This window comes from Argiope bruennichi, chromosome 2 (genome assembly GCF_947563725.1).
Source record: "Argiope bruennichi chromosome 2, qqArgBrue1.1, whole genome shotgun sequence".
Lineage (NCBI taxonomy): Eukaryota > Metazoa > Arthropoda > Arachnida > Araneae > Araneidae > Argiope > Argiope bruennichi.
Window position 1 is genome coordinate 90,884,532 of NC_079152.1, and position 25,770 is coordinate 90,910,301.

Below are 25,770 nucleotides of genomic sequence, written 5' to 3' on the forward strand. Positions count from 1 at the left end.
TTAACATTCTGTGAATGGTGGTTTTTTAATGTACTGAAATTTAAATAAAATTCTTGAATAGTAAATTAATCCTTAGGAATCTTTATTATTATTATTATTTTACTAACTTAAGTCAATTCTGTCATGCGTTTGAATTTTTCTTTTTGAATGCAAGCATGCTAATATGTTTTCCCTCCCGACTAACATTTGAATAGTTTTCATCTTTTTATGCATTTTATTCATTGTTAATATAATTAGAATCTTATTTTTAGAATGGATGAGTGAATATATACCTTCACATACCTTCTAGTCTTCAGCTAATATTCCATTTTAATCTTTTATTTTCTAAAATGAATATATTAATACGCCAGTGGGTTGCCTAATCAGCCTGTGCAAAAATGTTTTGTTTTAGTATTCTTGATGGATTTCAATGTAGTAAAAATTGTAGAAAACCCATAAAGTGTGAAAAATATGTGTGGATTCTGAAGCGATCAAATTTTATAATAATAAATAATAGAATTTTAATACATGTTCAGGGTGATATATGTCAGATACACTGTGTTAATTTAAATTTGAAACCATCGCACGTTTCAAAAAGATAAAAACAACATACAGGTGATATACTAAGTTACACTTCTTGCATAATTGATGCCAAGTTAATTAATAAATTGATGCCAAGTTAATTTTTAAAATATAAATTAAAAAAAAAGACGATGAAGTCTTGATTGATTTTAGTTATTTTAAGATTGATTAGGTAAGTAGATATCAGTGCAGTTTAAACTTAACTTAAATAAATACCCTTTTTCCGAATAATTCATTTGAGAATTTCAGCGTTCTTTATTAAAAATTAATTAATAACAGAAATGTTGAATTTAAAATTTTATTTAAATTTGTATTGGCCATAGCAGAAAACAATTTCCATAATTCCTTCCTTATTTTGTGAGTCGAAACTATTGTAATGTCTTGAATCTCCTCTTTCCATGTTGACCAGACTCGTGTGTTTTGGATTCTAGATTATGGGATTGTATTTTGAATTGCCTGATTATGCATCTTGTAAATAGGGGTATGGTTACGTATCTATTATGAATCTTACTTCCGTACGCATATGAAATTTAAAAATGCTTTGCGAAGAAACTCATTAAATCAAAATTATGTATAAAAGATTTAATTAAAATTTTTCGCAACCCATAGTCCAATGGATCGCCAAAGATAAGTTGTATAAAGTAAAGTGGACGATCACTATTCGACCGCAGTTATACAGTTGGGAACTCGTAATCATCGTTTGGATTTGGGATACACTATTAAAGACTATAATAATGTACTTTTAATCTCTCTTATAACTACAATTAATTGGAAAATAAAAGCCATTGATTGTGCTATAGTTGATTTTTATAAAATGTAGTTTCAAAATTTTTTTCGCATGAAAGTTGCATCTTTAAAAGAGAACCTTGCCGCCGAGTGTGCTTATTATGTAATAACTACATCCATTATAAAGAATGGAAATAATTGGCAACTTTGCCAGCGATTTCGTTACTTATATATTAATTTCATTGATAATATATTCGAGAACATGAAATATCTAGTCTCAGTCTTTGCAACTATAAATTTGACCAACTCACGCCATTGTCTAATATAATGACTGTATGGTCACCCATTAATACTCAATCTAGCTGAAATTTCGGAACTTAATAGTTTTCTAAAGTCCGGAATTACTGTGAGGATAAAAAAATGTTGTTGCTTTTTACCTACAGAAGAAAAATTGTACGTATTGATCAGAAAATTGAACTTGATTTCGATTCTATAAATATAATTTCGACCAAGTTTGCCCCCAAAAATACTACATACTTGCAATGAATTCGTGCAATTCAGAGCCAGTGGCACACGCACAGAAAGAAATGGAATGGGTAATTAATTTTTCAGTAGCGAAAAGACGTCGCGATTTAGGTGCAAATCTATGCCTTTAAAATAGCATCGTTTTAAATTGAGTTAACATTTTACTTCGGTTTTCCTGCATTTCCAGTCATATATTTTATTTCATAATTTGCTCAGCAAATGAAAATATTCATCTTACTATTCTGTAACGGATTTCCAAATAAGCAGCTGCTTAGGGGCGATAGGCTGATAGAGGTCTTCAAGCAGATCGAATAAGAAACTTTATTTTTTTTAGTTATCAAATAAATGAGATGGCAAAAAAAAAACAAAAAAACAATGAAATATTAAGTTATATTAACACTATTATCTGAAACTGGTCAGGTTTTTATACGATTCATTATGTTCGTTTAGTTATTAGAATATTTATAAAATCCGAACATCTGTCTCGGTGTATACAAAAGTGGATGCCTAGCAGTCTAGACTTATAAAAGATAATCAAATACATATGTAAGAAATTAATTAAATAAACATTAACCTAAAAATAAATAGGCAACATGTTGTAAATGTGCAGAAATTTGAAACTAAATTTACCATTTTGTTAAAATAGCGGTCTAATAAAGTGCATTGCTTAGGGCAGAAAAGTCCCCAAATCCGGCATTGTGACTACTAAAATTCTATTAACTTTTTTTTTTTTTTTTTTTTAGAGTAAAACCGTAGATGGTTATCAGGTTATAATCAGTCCAAACTGTATTATTCTTGGAAAATTTCATTTTTTAAAACAATAGTTACGGAACTAAATTTTTATATCGAGCAGTTCGCAACCTAATTAATTTAATTTGAATAGAGGAAACCAATAAAAAATTTAATCCGAAACCTTCTGCAGTAGTACACTATATATATATATATATATAATATCGTTAAAAAACTATTGAGTGCAAATTCTGTTACTATAACAATTTAAAAAATTATTAAAGTCGGAGGAAAAAAATTACGGAAAAGTGGTATAAAAATGTTTTTTTTTAATGATACATAATAATGAAAATTTTTTAATAAAAATGTTAAACAGCTCTTTCGTATTCACTGTTTCCTTTGGAAAAAGTAACTGGGTGCCAAATAGGGTTGCGAAAGATTTTGCTCATAGAGCCTTTTAAACGATTTTTGCATAATATTGCTATTTACATGATAGGCAATGTATCAAGGTTTAAATTTCTGTATAAATTTGCAGTGAAGTAACATATTGAATGAAAGAACATAAATAATCGTTTCCATGGTTGTTCTATACGAGTTGTATTAATTATTAAACCTCTGTGCTAAAAAGTACTATTCTTTCAGACATTTTCGTTCAAAATGATTTTAACAATTGTACTAGTAAATACTAGCAACAACAAAACAATGCCTATACCTTTCAACACATTATACTTATATAAATTAAGTCTTTTATAAACGTAGCTTGATGATTTAAAAAAAAATTACCATTCTGAATTGGAAAAATGAATATGGATCTAAATAAAAAGAATAGCCTTACCGAAATGAGTATTACATGAAATTTATAGATCCATTCCACATTTTAAGCGAATCTCTCAATAAGAAAGTTGTAGGCATGGAAACAGATACTTAAAAATGCAACGAAAAATGAATGAAATTTGACATATGGTTTCATCACTAGAATTGTTGATTTGGCGTCTATGACAAGCACTGGAAGTCAGGATCCTGTAATGTCATTTTCTTTAATGATGTTAATAAAGCAGATACTTTTAGTTTGCATATTGAATTATGTGAATACAATTTGCTATTCACTTTAAATTGAAGCGTCGAGAATCATAACAGACTAACGCACAATTTTCTTCAGTATTTTGTATGTATGTGTGTGTGTGTGTAAAAGCGCGTTTTTTCATGAAAGACACCTACATAAATAAACTTAAAAAATGGCAAAAACCTTATCTAAATATAAAATTTGATCCAAATCGTTCGAACTGTTTCCGAGATCATTTCAAGCTATAAGATTGAGACGGCCAATGCAAATACATTTTAATTGTTTAATTTTCTAATGAGAGTAAATTTATTTTTAAATAATGATGTATTAAAGATGACAATTTCTCTCTGTAATAATAATAACAATAAAAAAAAATTAGAGATCTTCTAAAAGAAGAATTGCCGTTTCCTTGCTTTCAGATTGAAATGGCTTTCGTGGGTATTGAGTGAATGAAAATGAAAGATACCTCAGATAAAATGAAAAATTTAGCAGATTACAGATTTAAAAAATAGCACACTACCACAACCCCCGATAGACGGGGGTCGTGACACTACCCGGTTTCTTGAATATTAGTAAGACAGTATTAACAAAAAATCTTTGGATTACCTAATTTAAATTTTCAAAGAACTGGGTGTTCAAAGTTTCGCATATTGGAGCAGTGTTGTTTGGCTACTGTAAATGCTTTGTATTTCATTCAACCTGTGTTGTACATTTTATCTGGTATAGCGTTCTCTTTGATTTAATTGTCCTGCAAAACGTCCACTGTAACAAGTGGTCGTTTTTCATTTAGACGCTCGCCTTATACTTGGAACATCTTTGGGGGGATACCAAAATGTAAGTTAGTGTTTTACCAAATACTTACTTACATAGTGTGTGAAAATATCATTAAATCGTAACTAAATTTTCTCAGGAGGCGGCCATATAATAAATAGAAAGAACTAATTAGATTAGTAGAATTGATGAAATTAGCATGAAGGAGCTTTTAAGCTACATATGATAAGCTTACGTCCCCCCCAATCAATGTTTAGATTATATAAGCATTTGTAGGTGGATGAGGGATGGCTAGGAACGGGATACTTTTTCCTTTTCGCATAATGAGGTCGTTAGAGTACATGCCTGAAAAAGGAACTATCATTAAAAAGTAAAGTATTTTATTACTTCTGAGGGTTTTTTTTTTTTTTTTTTTTTTTTGTAGTATAGAAATGTTTTCTGTAAGTATCGATCGATTTTAAAAAAGAATGTTATAAGAAGCTAGTAGAAATTCGAAACGTTGTATAATGAAAAAGTAAAGAAATGGTTTTTTTATACCTATTTTCACTTTTTTTCCTATCAGTTGAGTATGTCTTATTTAATACGTATTTTATTTCGTGTGATGTTTTACGTTAAATGTTAAAACGATCCTACAATTCCGTGAATTAATTGGCTCCAGGGAAAAAAAAAATCTGAATCGCATAAAATCGTTTAAATTCATTACGTTTTCATTAAATCACAATAAAGAGAAAGGTTTTAATGAGTTTTCTGTGCTCATTTACCATTTTTGCTGATTAGGGCACTAAATTATTTCTGTAAAATTAACGCAATGAAAATTGTATTATAGATTTAATTATATCTTTTTCTAATGAAGCATGTTTGGAAAGTTTCTTGATAACATATTCCAAATCGATTCTTTATCGTGTTTTTAAATCAAAGAATTAGAAATCAATTTAATATTTTGAATTAACTACAGCGGATTATTTTTTGCTTATTTCATAATTTTAAAAGTATACCTTTGAACTGGATCTGTATATTTTTCAGTTCTGTAGATGATTTTCACGTATGAAAATGAAATAAAATATTAACTATCATATATTTTGGTTTATGTCAAATATCTTTTACTTCAGTGAAATTTTTGTGTGATTTTCAATAAAATTTTTATAATGCTCTGTGTACATAAATATATGAATATGCATGGATTCCCCCCCCCCACACACACACACAAGGGCGACAGGAACCCTTATGCAGGGCTTCTTTATATTTCGCTGTCATTGGATAAGGGCATTTATGACATCGAGAGGAGGGGGCCTTAAAACATTTTTTCCGGATGTGCCCTCATTTTGTCAGAATATAATGGCTGGCCTTTGCTTGTAACGACACCCCTTTGCGTTTCCGGTCTCTTGTTCTATTGCAAACATAACGATGGGTTTACACTCGGCAAGTTATAAGACATCCAGTGAGACAGCGCATGCGCAGAAAGGAACTGATTTATGTCTACCGCCATTTCATAAGATAGATTCAGGCATTCCATGCTTGGTTATCAATTGCCGTTTTGGTTTCCCTTGAATTTTACTTTTTCACTGCCTTTCTTAAAATGACGGATATTTTCACAAAGAAACATGATAAAATAAAAATAAAAAAAAGATCAACATGCTTAAATTTAGAACACTATGGAAAAGAAATAGCAATAAAAGGAAAAACAACCTTGCATTAGAAAGAGCAAAAAATGTCGGAATTAATCTATGATAAGTGATTTATTTTTTCACGCCAAAGAAACCGCCAAATTCTACAAATGCGTGCGCAATAAGAAAAAAAGTATAATACATTGGCATGTTGTCCCGTTGGGACAAGTACGTGCCATGGACCGAATAGCATTTTCAGCCTTTCTACTTATAAGACGGCCAGTAGGCAACGCATAACTGACCGAGTGTAAACCCACCTTAACTTCCATCGATGTGTCTGAACCATCTTAAAGCTTGTACCTTCATTTTTGAAACACCTGCATCTTTCACTGCTCGTGGTCAAAAACAGAGTTGCTAAATCGAACCGAGGCATCACACGTACAGATCGCAATTTTTTTTTTTTTTTTTTTAAATAAATTATGTGAAAATGCTCTTTGCATTCACAACGAAATCGCTAATGAGGGTTGTAAACGGCACTCACGATGGACATTTGTTATACTGAAAAGATAGGGGGGGGCAGCCTTCTTTGTGAAAAAACACGCACATATGGTTGAATAATTAATGAGAAGCATGTTTCACCCGTGACTAAATTTAAAATTCCGTTTTGAAACAACCTGTATTTCCAGAAAATGCATTCGTATGCAGAGAAATACCATTTTTTCCAAGTCATCCATAATACAGTTTATTGAACTGATATTCATTTGACTGGTACTGAATATTTGATATTCATTTGACTGGTACTGAATATTTAGAAAGGTGCCTTTCCTTTTGACAAGCGGATACAAATTCATCCCGTTAATTAATCTAAAATAATTCATTAAATAACATAACATTGGTTGATTATTAATTTCTTAAAAAATATAAATAAAATGTCTTCTGTCATGTTTTTTTTTTTTTATTTGCTAAATTAAACGAAGAATGGGGAAAGAATATGCTGTTGTGTCTCTCAATCAACCACCTAACACAAACTGCTAATTCTTTCCTGTCCAAAACGATCTTGGAAATGTCAAGCGTACACAAAAATCAAACACGAACCACTAATAGATTTAAAAATCACTCAGTACTATTTTTTCTAATTCTTAATCAACAGTCTTAATGAAGAAATTTTCACAAATAACTTTTTGGTAAATAAAGTGCAAAACTAGATAAAATAATTTATTATAAAATCTCAGACTATTCGATTAGCAGCTCCAAAACATAGAAACGAACAATGCTCTTTGAAAACGATTTTTTTTAAAAGTGTATCTTAACTTCTATTAAATTTTTTTTAATGTATTTAGTGTCAGAATTTACAGAGATCTAATTGATTAAACAATTGCAAGTCTGACATCCAGAAATAGTTTTTTTTATAAATTTTAAATTAACACAATAGAGAATTAATCACAAATTCTCAATTTGTATAAAAAATACTTTTGAAACTTTTTTTAATTCATATAAAAACAAAATAAAACTGTCTCGTAATTACTGAGTTTTCGAAAATTTCTGTATTCTTCCAACCACAATTAATGCGGATGGTGGAATCCGATATTAATTAAATTGAAAGCATAGATTTTAAGCTTCAAATAAAAGTAATTGTACAATTATTTTTTTCTCAGCTCATTTCAATTATTTTTATTTCTGTTTGAGTTTTGTTACTTTCTTATCAAATGATTCTATTGCTGGTACCGTCTCATAATGGTACTTTCTTTTAATTGAATTTCTTTATAAGTAGTTCTTATAATTTTTCTACCAAAAATTACGACTGAATAGAATAAAGGATTTATACGGATAATGAAAAGCTTAAATAAGAAAGAAGCTATTCTTTCCCCCTATTTTTCGGATGTGAGGATTTATTTTCTTTATTATGTTAATTTCTTTTTTTTTTACTGTAATATTATGTAAAGACGCATTTATTTATTATTTTTATTAAGAAAATCCGCTGAAAGATATTTAATTTTATCTTTTCTTTGCTTTATGGTTGAAGTTAAAAGGTTGGTTTTAAGGGTGTTTTTGTTGTTGTTGTTTGTTTTTTGGAAGTTAATTAAGTTAATCGAAGTCACATGACGTGTAAAGGCATTAACCATTTAACACTTAAATCCACATTTTTATATATTGGAGTGAATACACAAGGATGAAAGGTCGCTAGCTGCACAATGTCTTAGACTTTACCTTCGCCTTACTTTACCTTTACTTGCCTTAGACTTCACGCCGCATAATCTGTGAACTCCTATTGGAAATATGCGCAGCGTAGTTGTTATGTCTGGCGTAAGCTTGAATCAGCTGCGTTCTCAACCAGTATCGAAGGTTGTAATTCTACCGTCCTTCAAATCAATAAAAATAAAAAATTAAAAAAAAAACGATGATAGTAATGATATTTCATTATCTATTGTAAGTGTAAGATCCATCATTTACTCTAAAATACACCCACCAAGGCTGCAAATACTCTTGAAATTATTTTTTTAAACTTTTTGTTCCCTTTTTTTAATTTGTTTGATTATTTTTCCTCATTGACAGTTCAATGAAAATCATAATAATAAAAAAAAAATGAGGGACAGAGAATTAGAGATGACCTCCTATTAGTCATAGAAAGCATCAAAATTCAATTTCTGCGCAACAGCGGTAGGCGAAAATCCCAAATGTCTCCTGTTGGATTTTTTCCCCTCCCTTCCATTCAAGCCTCGCATTTATTTTCTGGATTTGTTTTTCTTAGTTTCTTTCCTCTTTAACTATTATTTGATTCTGGTTTCGATTCGAATTGCCGGATAGAAATACATCGATAACTCATTGAATAAGAAATACATCGATAATTTTCTAAAATTATTATATAGTTATGTATCATTGAAAATCTTGGCTCATATAAAAGTAAAGCTTACCTATAAATTGTATTTTTATTGTGAATTCTTTTGTTGCATTTCTCGTATCTGAACTGGCAAGCATATATTGATTAAAACCTACTGATCTTCATTGAAGCTTACTAGAATCATGCTCAACCAGCTGGTTTTAGCTAACTCATTTTTCCCTGATTTTGCGTGATTGGTTTCGCTTTCAGTAGTTAATAGATAGGAACAGCTGTGAACTTTCAAATCCATTCAAGTTCATCATTAAGTTAATGACAAAGTAATTTTAAATAAGATTGAGGAAGAAAGTAAAAATTCCAAAAAAGAGAATAATTATTCAAACTAAAGAAGGGAAAAAAAAAAAAAAATACTTTTTTTGTTGATGCTGGTGACAGAAAGTCCAATCATCAATTAGCCATCTCATAAAAAATATTTAAAAAAAGTGCTTTTTAACATTTATTAAACATTTTGCATCCCGTGTGATATCTTACATTAAAAAATATTTTATATTAACAAGTATATATGTATATAAAGTAAGAATAAGCGTATAAGCAATATTCGATCAGGTTTTAATTTGCTTAAAGCTACATTTTAACGCTAGTTTTAAAATATATAGCTGACAACAGAAGAAATAAAGAAAGCATCTAAATATTACATTGGAAGGTGCTGAAATATAAACGTTGAATCTTCAAAGTAAAATAATAAAGCCTAGTTAAAGATGAAAAAGAGACTAGGAGAGTGCCAATTCTTTCATTTCTCTTTAGTTCGGAATAGCTGCTAAGTTTTGCAACGTCAGTGACATCGTTTCCCTCTATCTATATGTCATCAATTATAATAATAATAATAAAAGAAAAGTGTGTACTAACCAATTTTTAAGAATTTCGGGTTCCAGTTGATAAAAAAAAGTTAAGAATTTCGGGTTGCAGTTGATATAGGTCCTTTCGACTGAGTTGAGGTATGACACTTGATTTTGGGATCCAAATTATGAAGGATGAATGAATGAATGAATTTTATCTTTAACTACTTAAGATCTTACAAAATTTGTATTAGAAAATTCCATAAATGTAAGTTTTGGGGCATACTACAGATCTGCAATTCCAATAAATGAGCCGTTAATGGTCGATACTAAAATAAAACTTCAACCTAAAAATTACGATTTTTATATAAATAACAGAATAGACATTTTTATTTTAATCATTTAAAATTCCAAAATTCACTTAGAACTAGAGCGCGATTAAAACTGATATGGAAAGTTAGCTTTCAAGTGTTAAAAGTTTGTGAAATATTATCTTGATTCTATCATTTTTAAACCTTTGGTTAATCTTTTGAGTTAATCATATTTTCAAATTCAGTATTTCTGGATCACTCTATTCCGTTGGAATACATTTCTTTCATTTAAATGATTGTCTTTGTACAATGACCATGTATAGTTCTTAAAGTTACTTAATGGCGTGTCAACTTTAAATCCATCCTTTCTCCCTGATGGATTTGGGGCGTTGTCTTCTACTTATACCCGAAATTAGCTTTCAAAGCGTTTCCAAAAAAGACAAGTACATTGGCTTCCATGATGATATCTCGATATCAGAACGTTAGTTAAACCTTGGCACTAAGCTCTTTATGCAAATTCTGGGTGAAACCTTTCCATTATCTTTGAAATAATCACTTTTTCAAACGTTCATTAAATAAAATGGTGCTCCACCCGAAGGAGCCTCAGCTGAGTCTGCAGGTTTTATCCGAGCTCATTTGTAAGGAGTCTGCATGTTTATGGAGGATTTATGCAGAATGCAGACGCTAGATAAATTTAAGATGCATCGTATAAAGATAAATAGATGAAGTGCCTCATTTTAAAAAGAAAGTGCTCGATGAAGTGCCTCATTTTAAAAAGAAAGTGCTCTAGAAAGTACTTTAAAATATTTTCGATGGACTTCATCTCTGAAAATGTCGTAATTACCGTTTCGATTATTGTTATTTATTGCATGGTATTAACCTGTTAACTGGGGAATTAACTTAAAATCAACTCATTTCGCATTGAAATATTTCGTCATATCCGATTAACAGGTTAATAAAGAGATAGATTTGGAATACAGTAGATATTGGATAATGCAAAAAATTGGAGAGGGCATGCAAAAAAAGTTAAAAACGAGGCTCTGAAATGGATTAGGAACGTCTGGACTCTGTGTATTGGCTCTAAGATAGATGAGGCTATTCATTTTTAAGAAAGTAAGCAAATTAAATAAAATGATGAAATTGCTAATATGCACTACAAATAATGACCATAATTGTATATGAATCGTTAAAAAATATCAATTTTTTACTTAATGTGGACTGTTTATTGTTTTATATGTAAAAAGGGATATCATTTAGTTATTCATTGAATTCACCAAATCTAGAGATAAAATGTTGAAAATGGGGATCATTGAGTCATTTGGGCAACGGAGTCAAAGTTACAGTGATTCAATGAGAATCTTTCACCACCGCATCAGAATTAATAGAATTTAAATATAGTTTATTTTATTTATTTAGAAAGAGAAAAGAAGATTTAATTTTTATTAGGAGAAACATTTTCTCATTGTGAGATATTTGCTTGAACAGAAAAAGTTTTTTTCTGAGAAATTTTGCAAAAATAAAAAGTATGTAATCAGATAAGGATGGGGGGGGGAATCAAGGGTCGAAAAATAAGAGTTCCACAGTTGAGGAAAAAATTAATTTAAAAAAAAGAAGAAAAATTATGGAAATTATTTGGGTATTTAAAAAAAAATTTAAATGATTTATATGCAATTCTCAGATATTTAACACGGTTAAGAATCGGATCATCTACTATTAACCGATGGCAAATGATTAATTGATAGTAGGACAGGGAGATTCTGTAGAAATTCGCTACGAATATGAGACAGGAATTGAAAAAATCCTAGCTAAGTATTCATACGATCCAAAATAGATATTATTTTCAGATCGCCATGCAAAGTCGGACACATAGTGGTATCGGATCCTGAGACATTTATGATTCGTATTAATTGTTGTTTTTGAAACATTTGTTATACCCTTAATCTTGTGGTGGCTACTGATCTCCAATTGTGGGAGTCATAGATTAAGGCTGGTTAAATTTATAGATTTGTAAAACAAAATCTTGCTCTTGACCGCTAATTTGCTTTCTCGACCCATGAGTTTATCCAGAGAAATATTGATCATTCGTCATTAAAAAAAATAACTATATGAAAACAAACATTACAAAATTCAAGAGCTGATCATTTTGTTTTTTTCAATCGCCTTCCGCTTCTATCATCCAAATATCTTTTATCTGGTTCCCAAAAATAACAATAGCGACAGTAATGAAAACAAGTATGACAAGGCGAAATGAAAAATCTTTACCTTCTTTCTCGCGCTAAATTGTCCGTAAATTCTACAAGTAATAGCTGGACAAAAAAAAAAAAAATTTCAAAAGCTAATTTCCTTTTTAATCCAGCTTGGCAAATCTTTTAATCCAATTTTACATAAAATTCTTATTCTGTGTAAAAATTACGAAAATCTGGGACATTTCTTTCAAGAAACGAACAGTAGTGTATTATTGAGATTATCCAGACTCGGCCGTGACGTCTTATCATTATATTTTACAGTAAATACTCGTAAGGCATTTGCAGACATTGACGACTTTAAATGAAGTGATCAGATTTCCTAACTTTATCCTAAGATTAAGCGATTAGAGATATTAGACAAAGTTCAAAATATATAAATAAATAAAATTCAGAAGTCATTAAATATTTATTTATTAAAAAATTTTCAAACCGAATATAAAAGGAAGGAAAAATAAAATAGGGTAAATAATATAATTTGCCGTTATATTTTTGTATTCTGTGCGTAGTAAAAGTTGGAAAAACAATCCTTTAAGAGATAAATATTTTAAAGTTTAAACGTTGCTTATTTTATTTTTAAATATCAACTATTTATTAATAAATAAAACAGCTTGTTAGTGGGAGAATGTGTAACTCTTTTGTTCTATGACAAAAAAAAAAAAAAAAAAAAAAAAAAAATCTGACATCAAAGATGTACGGTTAATTTAGGGCAATCGATCATTTTAAAAGTAAAGTAAAAGCCAGGAAAGAGAATTTTACTTTATTGAGAAGGCAGAGCCTTGGGGGTGGGGGTTAGGTACAGTGTAGTAAGACATTCATCTACAGGGCTAGAATGAAGCTTTATGGAATGATGTTCAATCATAAGCATAAAAGAGTGGGAGGGAAAAAAAAAGAGTAGATAAGTGTAAAATTAATTGTGAATGGCTAGTTTTAAGTGTGAAGCTATTTCAGAATGACCTCAAATTCTAAACCATGGCCAAATGATGACATCTGGTGTTAAAGGTTTGCTTTTAACCGTGGCATTATATCCTGATTTTATTTAGTATTGAAATGACGGATGAATTGAATACAGTTTGTTCAATGTGAAAATATCTCCGAAATAAATTACTGTTTGGCAAAGCATTATAGAAAAAAATTATGATGTTAAATTTTTCTGGACTAATTATTGCGATATGAGTAACCTTTGGTATGGTTTGAACTAACTGATTGAATTGAAAAATCTGGGATTTTTAGCAGCAAACGCCTGGGACGATAGTAAAGGCATTCTTTTTGCTATGGTTTGGAGTTACTTCCATTTTTCTTTACCAAAATTGCATTCTTTTTGCAACAGTGAGTCTGTAATTCATAAGACAATGGTTGTTTTTCAATTGCATAAATACTGTCGATTCTTGAATTTAAAACAGCATTATTTTTTTTTTTAATTTTAAAGTTGTGTAAAAATGGGAGGGGAGAGTTGTGCAGATTGTACATGCTCTATAAGTTATTAAAAAAAATTTCAGAAATTGGTTAATTTTTAGTTAAAAATATTAAAAAAAACATTCTTCACATGCATCTACTATCCATGAAGTACTATGTGCCAAATTTGGTATGTGTAAGTTCAGTGATCTGTCCTGTACAGTGTTTGGCCGATTCTTAATCATGTATTCTTAGTCATTGCAATTTACAAATAGTGTAGCTAATCATATTAAAATAACCAAACCCAAGTAATATCGATCTATTACAAAATCTTGCCGATTTTATGACTCCTAAAATGTGTTATATTTTCGCTGTATCGTCATGAATTGAATTATTTCATTAGTGAAAAATTTTTGGCAACTGGAAATTTGCCATGAAATTACCTAGAATAAAATCTGCATTCCGATCATGCAGTAAGAACCCATCTCTAAAATTAACGTTTGAATTATAGCATTTTCGCAGAAAATTCTAGGAAAACTTCTAGTGCAGCTTTTTTCCATATTTAATTATTACATTACAAATAAATTGTTCTGCAACAGATTAGATATGATTTTGATTGTGAATCGCAAACTACATTGCAGCAATCAGCCCGAATAGCTGCAGATAGTAATTGGTTCCTAATAGCTTAACTGCGTTTGATATTTGCATTAAAGAGTTGCACTAAAATATTAGTGAACAGAATGTATTATCTTAGAAATACTGTCTTTTCGTATGACTGAAGAACAGAAAAAGTATTGAAATAATCAAATCATATTATATCATCAAAAATGTTGATAGACTGGATTAAAAAAAATTTAGAATCCATTTTTTTTTTTTTTTTTTTGCATATTATTACATTATAGAGTCATTAAAATTTCCATTTCATATCGTATTACCGCCCGATGAATGTAAAATTGTGGCCCCCTGTTAGTTTAAAACGAACGGAATCACAGTAAAAATTCACTTTGTACAGATATTCGAATTAAGAAAATTTAAATTGAATACAGAAAAAAAAAAAAAAAGGATACATTTTAAAACAATATAGAAATAAGAGTAAGGATTTATTTTCAATATTTAACAGTGTTTAATAAGTATTATATAATGAATAATGAAACACTATGTAATCTTAATTAAACGATAATAAATTCATATAAATAATTATAACCAGCAATATAAAAAGTGAGGAATTTTGAATTGTTTTTATGTTTGAATAAATTATAATATACTCCTAAAATGAATTAAAGGACCTTAAAAATTATATTCATGATCGCCAAGGATACATCTTCCAATAGCAAAAACTCTTCAATAAAAATAAAAAAGATTTACAATTTTCGGTTCTAACTTTCAGTTATTAGAAATAAGTTCAAATATAGAACGACATTTTAAAATCGTTTAAACTGGAAATTAAAGGAACCAGAAAAAAAAATCTTTTTAAAACTTCCTAATTATTCAAAATAAAAACTTTCGATTTATCCTCGCATAAATAAGAAAATATAGTGTGCAACGGCTGTTTATTGAAAAAAAATTTCAATTAACGTTTGATTGAGCTTACCACGTTGATAAAGTTAGCTATAATAAATTTTAAAAAAAGTTATTTGAAAAGTGAGGCTTATATTCCGTTCCGTTTAAGTAATCGACTGTTCTAAATTTTGATGCAGTACGCAGCAAATTTAGAGAAATCGACCCATTTTGGGCACAGAATAGAAAATTGGACACTTCAAGTTTATTTGGAGGGTGTGGTCATTATTAATATTAAGATTGAAAGAAACTTAAGTATTAACGAAAATTAATAACATTCAAAATAATTACAATTATAGTCATTTTGCATTATAATAGGGTGCCCATACATGTATGTTGTGTGTTGTAAGTCGCTAGGTGAAAATTTCTGTAACTTAAAACCGAAGTAACGTTTTTTTTTTAATAAGGGAGGAATTATTCTTTTTTATGTTTAAAAGTGAAAAATCTGGATTGTCCAGGATGCGTTGTCACTTCAATAAATTATCTTTTATTTTTATTTTTTTTATTTTTCTTCTTCATTAACATTGTATTATATTTTTATTGCGCTAACTTCCTTTGCATAAAAATGTGTACATTCAATTGTGTAAAAAATATAAAATTAATGTCTCTACTAAAAAAAGCGTTTTGAAGATATAAAAATTCTTCTCGATGACATGTGCAAAAAAAGATAAAGTATTTTTGATGATATATGCAAAAAAAGATAAGTATTCTTGATGACACATGCTACTAAAATTTATTTAGCGAAATTTTTTCTTTCCTTGACAGTAAGAAGAAAAAAGCCAACTTTCCACTTATTATCATTATGCATTTCATGACTTTCCTTCTTCTATGAATATCCTTTAGTTGATTAGTTGCATGTTCGTGATCATATCTGTCACAGAACATTTTATTCATAATCATCATTTTTTATTCTGTTTAAAAATAGAAATTCAATGTCGTTGTAAGACGCAGAATCTTTCCAACTACTATCTTATATGAATGATTTTCTATGTTTCATTAGGAAAATTTCCTTTTAAACTTAAGTCACTAATTATTTTTAAAAAGTATTAAAAATAGATACCTAACTCATTTATTCTGATTGGATTTAGGCTCTTTCAACTTGTTATAGTTCGTTGCATATATTTTTAAAAATAAACCGAGAAAATGAAAAATATTTTTTTCATCTTCAAGAATTTTAGGTTCCCTAATCTTTTGCGTTACCGCTCGTGAACTCATTTTGTTCGATAAAAATTTTGTGACCCCCAAGAGTGTAATGTAGGAGCATGATACTAAACAGTAATATTAATTAATAATGCTTTAATTAACTAATAATATTAATAAAATCTATCTAGTAACCATGTTATCTGAGCATCAACTATTTTTGAGTGATGCTGGATCAACTTGATACATGGTATCTAATACACAAAAGTATCAGGTACTCCAAACTAATACAGATTAAGAATATGAGAATATCAGTTTTTAGATTCGACTGATACCAGTTGATAATATGGATTTCAGTCGGTTTCAATCGTGTGATATTATATCATTCTGATATAAAGTATTAGGTCGGTATAGCCTAGTTTGCTGTCCTCCCTCGGTAACTCCCTATAAGCAGGCAGGATATTTTATAACTGTATATATTTCATTCCCAGCCATTACTATCCTTTACTCCCGTGTAACAGAGCACATTTAACTGAAGCCTTCTCTTAAACTAATTGTATTAACAAAGCCTTCTCTGTTCTCATTCACCTGTCAGTCACGATCAAAAATGAGGTCACTGTCGTATGATTGTCATCAATATCTGTTTCGAAGAAATGAAATCCTAATTTGGAAACGTATTTTTGTCAGTATCAATTATCAATCTCAGCGCTAATGCGAGAACTGATACCTGGCTAGTTTCGTTTCAACAGGGAAAGAATTGGTTACCGTTTGTATCAGGTAGAAACGAGCATCAATATCAATCTGCACTTGATACTGCCAAATCAGGTATCAATCCAACCTTAATTTCGACCCAGAGAGCTGTAAATATTGCAAAAGAGAGATAAAAAACTGTAAAATGAATTTTAAGAATAAAATATGGACAAGCGGAAACGATGTATTTTATTCTCTTACTTTTTCCCTAAATAATCCATTCACTTTTAAGTACCCATAATTATGTAGTTGGAGGGAAGAATTTTTAAAATACTAATTTTTGATTTTATATTGTTTTGATTATAAGGATTGGGTTGGACAAACTGCTGCAAAAATTGATAGTCGTATATTATTTCCATTTCTAAAATAAAAAATTTGGCGTGTTGATTTAAATAAAAATAACTTCATTCTATAAATTATGGTTCGAATATTATAATTATTTTTATTAATTTTATAAAATTGTTTTCTCTTACAAACCTCTGAAAACATATTGTTGCGATATTTTGTTTCTAAAATCCATTTCTTTCTACAAAAAGTCTTGAAAACGATGTTTAATTTTGATATATCTGTAATTTTTCTACATATGCGAAAAATATTTTCTTATAAGTGGAATATGCGATATTTTATGAATTTGATAGTTGTGTCAAGAGCTGTATTAAGTACTTAAGATTTCATTTTAAATTTCGCATCTTTAAAACGCAGTGTTCAGGTGCTTTATTTCTCTACAGCAGGTGTAAGAACAATTTTACAGAAAAATGTTTTGTTTATCAGATTTTACAAAACATTAAGTTAATTATGCTATTGTATAAAATGTTGGTTACAAAGATCAGATTTAAAATTACTTTTTAGTGTTCGACTTAGGATAAAGTAAAGCTGATAATAATGATATTTACTAAAATTATTTTTATAAATAATTAATAGAATTCTATTTATTTATTAATTACACATTAATTAATACAACTACTACCTATTAAAAATAAACATTTACTGCCATCATTATTTAAAAATTATCTTTTTGTGTTGCTTTACTTATTTTTAGCACACATTCCTCATTTTGGATAAATCGAATTTATATTCTGGTTCCGTTGACTTCGAATTATTCTTTTTACACTTTATAAATTATTGTAGATATTACTGTGTTCAATATTTTATACAATTTTTCTGTTTGTAATTCTAGCCATCATTGCTCCTGCACCACCTGCGGCGGCCGTGGATTGTAAACCAATACATCCCCTGCAAGTAAAACCGTCTTCTCCTGCAGCAGCAGCACCTGGCGCAAGATTCTGGCAGTGAGTCTTTCTCTCTTTATAACGAAACTTCAGCTGCTGCTGCTTCAACGAAACGATTCGAGTCAATGCTTCGATACAGTACAAAAATCTCTTCCATTTTGAACTATTATGCTTCACGCTACTTGATAGTGGCTGGTTCCACATATATCTTCTAAACTATGCAATATTTCGGAGGAACTTTCAGGTCGACTTTTTGAATCTTGCAATGAGCTATGCAACCACAGACACTGTTTGTTCTCTTTGTAAATCAATTGTCTACTGTGTTATGTCATATGTTGGAAGCTACGTGTGTGTGCTTTGGTGATTCTAAGAAATGATCTCATTTATTAAAGTTGTTGATTAAATATACATTTTAAACACTTGTATGATAACTGTTTATCTGCAGAAATTCATTGGATTACATCATGGCTTGAAAATTTGCTCACAGTGAGACATTTTTGTTTATTTTTGTGGTTTACGTGATGTATCAATTAATGATAATCTTTTATTAGAATAGTTTTGCTTATAATTTGATTATTTAGATTTATTAGATAAATCTTAAAATAATTTTTCACTCACGATCTTTTTATTACAATTATTATTTTGAAATACTTCATGACTTAAGGTATATACTTCATGATAACATTTCTTATTATTAGAAATGTATATATAAATAGGAAAATTAAATATACGAATTAATTAATAGTTGGTAAGAATAATTAAAAAGTACTTAGTGACTTTTCATAAATAATTTAAATAAGAGGCTGTAAGAAATGCACAAACTCTTCTTCAAGAATAGTTATAAACCGTTACGAGAAAATCTGAGCTGAAAAAAATGTTGTAGTGAGCATGTACTAAACCTGTACTACATCTGTACTAAAACTTTATTAGTGTTTAAGTAAACTGACCGTGTGCCTTTTTTTTTTCCTGTGAACGTTTAATGAGAACATTGTACTTGTAATTTTTTAAATAACGCTAATTAATTTCCTAAAATGATTTTAATTAATTTTTTTCACGATTTCAAAATTTGAAGATAAAATTACCTTGGATTTTAGTTTGTTTGGTTATGTTAACATACATTCCTTTTTAAAAGCAACACTTTGAGAGGGACCTTGTAATTTTGAACCGCGATCAGATGATGAGGACGACACCTGAGCTAGCAACCCCCCTCTCCACAGTCGCATTAATGTATTCTCACACAATCGAAGATACGTAGGATGTCATAGTTAGTCAGTGGGTGCATTTGATCCAAAATTTAATACAGATCTGTATATAATTCTGATGGTGATGTCGTGTCCGCGTTACAACGGAAAGAGGGATGCAGTAGCATCTGAGGGGAAAGGCCCCTGAACACCAGAGGGCAGAGGTTTCATATAAAGATGCCATTCACACACTCGCTTGCACAACCCCTTTTTACAGGGGGGCTCTTTCACACACCTCTCAGATAGAACACAGGGTAAAGAACAACCATGCCCGAACCAAGACTCGAACCCGGGACGCCCAGAAGGGGAAGACGCGCTACCCCTAGGGCAAGACGCCGGCTATAATTCTGATGATAAAACTTTAAACCAAATCTCATCCTTTAACTTGTTGTTTTTCGAGTTATCTCGTTCAACGGCACCCGCATTAAAAATTCGTAAGATTTCGTTTTGTCGGATTTGGTTCAACATTTACTAGAAATTTGCAGTTTTGGTTGAATGGCCTTATATTAAATTTCATCTCGCTAGACTTTTGAGTTTTCGTGCTTACTGGAAAACATAATTCGAAAAGTTCTTTTCTTGGATTCAAGGAGATCAAAACGATAGAAAACGTCAAAATATCTGAGTTGTTTGACGATTTTAGTCTTTCTGTACTCAGGGCCGGCCATCTGAGGGGTGCGCTGATGCTATGCACCGGGGCCCCGCGATTGAGGGGCTCCAACATGATCAAGAACTAAATAATGTTCTGAACGGTAATAGCCGGATGAAACGAAGAGAGCACGAAATTTAATTGGGAAAATCGATGGTTTCTGAAATATACGAAGTTTACAGATATATTACTGTTTAGTGCAAATGTGCAACATATTATAAGCATAAAGTAGGGTCATTTACCTCACCTACTAAATTAAATTGCTTATGTTACTTTGATAATTCATACTTTAAAATGTTTAATGTTATTAGATCTGATCAGATTCATGCCAAGGAAGTATCTCTCTAGGTGTCAAGACTCGGTTTCATAAAAGAAAATTAGCAGAAAAGAAAAAAAGAAGAAAAGCTATATTTCAATAAGTTATGAGTAGATCTGTTTTCTTGTCAACGAAGTAATCTTGTGAGTTAAGTGTCAACGAAGTCTCGCAGTGAAATTGATTCGACTTCAGAAATTACAATCCATGCTTCACCTGATACAGTGCCCGAAAAAATTATAAGGACACGCGAAAAATTGCCAAATCTAGAAGCTTCTTGTTTACAGAATTTTTGCAGAAAAAATAGAAGTAAAACTAAAATATTTTATGCGTAAAGTAATTAAAATTTTCAATTTTAAATCTGCTAAAATTTAAATTTTGATTTTTAAACCTAAATGAAAACGGAAAAAAGTATAAGGACATTGCTTTTTCTCCAGTAATTATTTCAAAATTTGCATATTTGAAAGCATAAAATGACAATTCCGAGTTAAAAGATTCATTTGCGAAAAGAATTTCCCACTCGACGGCTTTCAGTGTGAATTTTTAAACGATGCCCAAAGGAACTCAACTTTCTGACTCTGAAAAAGGAAAAATTGTTGCTTTTCGAGAATGTGGATTAAATGGATAGGAAATTTCAAAAAGAATCAAGAGATCTAAAATGGCGGTTTATAATTTTCTAAAAAATCCTGGGATGTATGGTATGAAAAAGCGAACTGGGAGACCAGAAATTCTCACTCGTCGACAAAAAAGAATGATTGTAAGGAGAGCTTGCGAGAAAATAGAAACCGCAGATGAAGTTAGACAAAATTTGAGTTTACCATGCTCAACAAGGACTGTTCAAAATGTTTTGAGTAAATATCCTCAAGTTTCTTACGGGAAATTAGTGTCACGCCCCCTTCTTACAAATCATCATAAGAAAAGAAGAGTTTCTTTGCCAAAAAATACATTTCTCTTGGTCAAAAGTGGGCTGATGTAATTTTTTCGGGCAAAAAAAAAAAGTTCATTCTTGATGGAACTGATGGTTTTCGTTATTTTTGGTATGATCTGCGAAATACCAAGGAAGTGTTTTCCAGGCGTCAATATGGTATTGGCTCGGTTATGGTATGGGGCGCTTTTACGGCAAATGGAACCACTCCAATTGTATTTATCAACCGTAAAATGAATTCGGACAGGTATGTTGATATGTTAGGAGAAAGTTTGTTACCTGAAGCGCCACTAATTACTTCAGGGGACTATATTTTTCAGCAGGATAATGCTTCGATACACGTTTCTACGAGTGCAAAACTCTGGTTTGAAGCTAATTCTGTAAATTTACTTGATTGGCCGGCGAGAAGTCTTGATCTTAATCCAATCAAAAACTTATGGGGACTTCTAGCCCGAGAAGTTTATAAAAACGGCACACAGTATCAATGTACACAAGATCTTGCTGTCGCTATCAAAGACGCTTGGGAAAAAATATGGATATAATACCATAAGGATATGAATATAAAAAATAAGGATATATGACCTCTCGGCTTATTCAAGTGATTGAAAAAAAAGTAGTTTTCTTCATTATTAAAACATTTTTTAAGTATTTTATAACATGTCCTTATAATTTTTTCCGTATTTCATTTAATGTTAAATTTTTTAAAATCAATATTTTGAAGCTAAATTATGTTTTTTATGTTATACAAGTGTTATCACAAAATTATGCTGCAGAAGTAAGAAATATAAAAAGTTCATTTAGGTGAAATGGAAATAAAGCATATTTTCACGCAATTAATTACACGTTGTCCTTATACTTTTTTCGCGCACTGTAAAGAAAGTTCCGCAATGAAAGTGTGGAAACTGTGAAAATCTTTGAAGAACCATATTTTTATACAAATATGATTGAATCAGAAAGTAATGACAATGACAATAACAAATGCGATCAAGTACATATAGGTGATTCAGGTTTATGAACAAGCATTATGAATAAGTTTAAAATGTTTTATGTTAAAAACGGACCTGTCAACACAAAGGAGTTTTTTCTAAGAACGCTGAAGGTAGATCATTTTAAACTACGTGATTTATAGGTGTTTATAATCACTGGAGAAAGTTATCAACTGTTATTCAAGATCATGAGTGTTCTATCTGTCACTTAATTCATTAATTTCTTGGAAAGAGTTTCTGAAGCGACTCAATTTATGTTCGACTATTGATAAAACAAATAAAGTTAATATAAATAAGGAAATGGAATGACTCAAATGACTATTTCAAAGAATTGCAGATGTGATTCTATTTTTAGCATGTAATAATCTTCCACTTAGAGGAAACATGAATGCCTATTAACGAATTTTTTTTAAGTTTATCGAATTATTAAGTAAATACGAGAACAAATTATTCCTGCATTAGGAAATGAAGTTCTTAACAAAATTAACGACGATACAAAAGTAGCCACCTATTACAGTATCCAAATGAATTCTATTTCTGATATTTCTCATATAAAACTAATTTCAGTCTTTATTAGGCATGTAAAGTTTGAAGAGAAAAGATTTAAGTATAGATGAGTCATTTACAGGGTTTATTGATGTAACTGGAGAAGGACTAGCAAAAGCTCTATTGGAAATATTAAATGAGCTAGATTTAGATATTATGGATTGTAGTGGACAAGCATACAACAACGATCACAACATGAAAGGGAAATATAAAGGAGTACAATCTACAATAATTGCTCCAAACCCTCATGCAATTTATGTGCCTAACCTACGACATTCCTTTAAGTTATTAATTTATAATGCCGCTTCCAGCAGTATTTTTTTTTTTTTTTTTGATATTGCAACGTTTATATTGCTTATTTTCTGCATCTACAGAAAGATGGGAAATTCTACAAAAGCATTTAAACATTACTCTTAAACTATTTTGCGACCAAAACTCATTGGGAAGTCAAAATAGATACGATTTAAGCAGTGTATATACAGTTCGAACAAACTTGTAGTGCCTTAGAAGAATTTATTGATGCAAATAATAACATAGCGGTATTCGAAGCTAAACGTCTATTGGATTTAATGCAAGAAATGGCATTTATTTTATGTTTAATAGTATTGTTTACAATATTGTCCAATGAACTATTTCAAGTAAAAATCATAGTTCTCGACTGCGCTTTTAATTAAATCAATAAGTTTAAAACTGAAATCCAAAATTTAAGAACAAAATTTAACTCATTTAGGAAGCAAAAGCGATGGCACGTCATTTGAATCTTTCAGAACATTTTCCTGAAAAACGAATTCGAAAAAAAGAAAAAAAATTATATTTCTAAACAGCGGAATATGAAATTATAAAAAAGCCAGTTCAGGAATTTAGATGTTATTTTTTAACTCTGTAACTGATACTGTTATTGTACAGATAAAAGATAAATTTAAAAGTATTTCAAATGAGTCACTGATATAAAAACTTTAGAAAGAGATGAATTAGAAAATGTTCCCAAAAATTTGTAACGTTTTATAATAACGATGTAGATGAAAACCTAAACAAACAAATAAACTACGGGTTTAAATTTGAATAATGCTCTACACATATTGCAATATATATTAATTAATAGTTATAATGATTTATTTCTAAATGTATTAACTGTGTTAAAACTTTCCTTTACATTGCCAGTCACTATAATAAATGCTGAGCACTCTTTCAGCAAATTAAAATTAATAAAGAATTGTCTTCGGTCAAGCAAGTGTGCATAACGCTTAAATGTACTTGCTATACTAAGCATCGATAAAGAAATTGCAAAAAATTGAAGTAATTAATTGCATCACGCATTAAATAAACATGCAGTAATGATTTGTGTTGGTACTTGTATATTTTTCGACTTTGCAAAAAATGTATGGTTTCTTGCACCCGGGCCCCTTCATAGAGAAGACCGGCTCTGTGTGTACTTCATTTACAGGGAAGTACAAAAACAACACCAAGAGCAATAATCGTTTTGTTTTCACTTTATCAACGAAAATTTTATTTCAAAATGCTTAATGTGTAATTGGAAGAAAAAAGGGGAAAATTTTTTTTTAAAAAAAAAAGCACATTTTCAAGCCATGTAATATCCTGTTTTGTGCCACGAGATTTTCCAATTAGTCCTTATAGTCTGCAGAAAATTATTGCCAAGAATCTTATTGTTTTCGTTGATCTATGAATTTTAGTCATTTAAAACAATTTAGAATTTCGACGTCGAAAAAAAAAAAAGCTAAACATTGAAAATGATCGACTCCGAAATTCTGGATGAAACCATTGTTGTAAGTGTATGAAATGTACATAAATTTGCTTGTAAAAATGGAACCTTATCTGTAACTTTATAATTGAGAGAAACATATGGTATTATAATATATGTACAGTATGTTGTATATACAATGTGCTTACTCTCGGTGTAAAATTTGTTATTATTTAGTTGTTTTGTTTTACTAAACTTGAGGGAACTCATTTGGATTCTCATAAATGTTTCTTGTTTTTATGAAGAAAAAAAATAAATAAATTTGAATCTTAGAACATATTTTGATTGGGTCCTTATTTTCTTTTTGTACTTTGTTTCAAAATGTTGGCATAGTATAGTTAACATAACACAATTTGTCGAATACAGAAACTAACTTTAGATGAATAATACACTTACAAAAAAAATTCCACTCGGCAAGCTGGAAGGCAAAGGTAGATTCCTTTACACCTAAGTTATTATCTGGCAACATAAATTATTGATGTTAGAAACAGTCTAAAGGAGGGTTTGCAAACCACTTTTAGCCCCTAACTTCTTAAATATTGCAGCTATAGAAACATTTTAAATGCAAAAGTTGTTCGTCTTAATAAGGCACTCATTTGGCTAATTGGATTTATTTTTCTATCTTCAATATTAAAAAAGTTATAACGAAATGAAAAATTCAACTCCCTCCACCACCACCATTTCCATCTCCTTTTAGCTAGACGGGCCATTTAAGATATCGTCCGAAGTTTTTATATTTCTAACAACATATTCCAAGCCAATTAAAATCCACACAAAATTACTCTGGTTATCCAGTTCTTAAGATAACATGGGCAAAGCGTTCTACGCATATTTATAACGAAGAGTGGATTTGGGTTCTAGGGGCCATGATCGATGCAGAATTGAAGAAATTTTCCAAAAGTCTTGTCCCATTGTAATAGGTGCTGTTCCTTTACGAATCTACTTAAAAAAGTGGCTGAACACACTTTAATGATAATTTTGAACTCGAACAGACAGTTGCAGTTAGGCCATTTATATGATAGAAAATTATCGTTTTGCAGTTAGGAACACTATCGTTGATATTCCATGATGCTACTTT

The 25,770-nt window shown here is 30.1% G+C and overlaps 1 protein-coding gene across 5 annotated transcripts in view; it reads left to right on the forward strand.

The window, feature by feature from the left end:
• The window catches only part of LOC129957171 (zinc finger protein 608-like), an 84,121-nt gene extending 59,213 nt beyond the window's left edge, over nucleotides 1–24,908 (forward strand). For all 5 annotated transcript variants that reach the window (XM_056069362.1, XM_056069395.1, XM_056069371.1 and 2 more), the window contains one exon: nucleotides 18,225–24,908. In XM_056069362.1, the coding sequence (XP_055925337.1) occupies nucleotides 18,225–18,340 (116 nt within the window). In that variant the 3' untranslated portion in view covers nucleotides 18,341–24,908. The remainder of the gene's footprint in view (nucleotides 1–18,224) is intronic.
• Nucleotides 24,909–25,770: the final 862 nt, after the last annotated feature.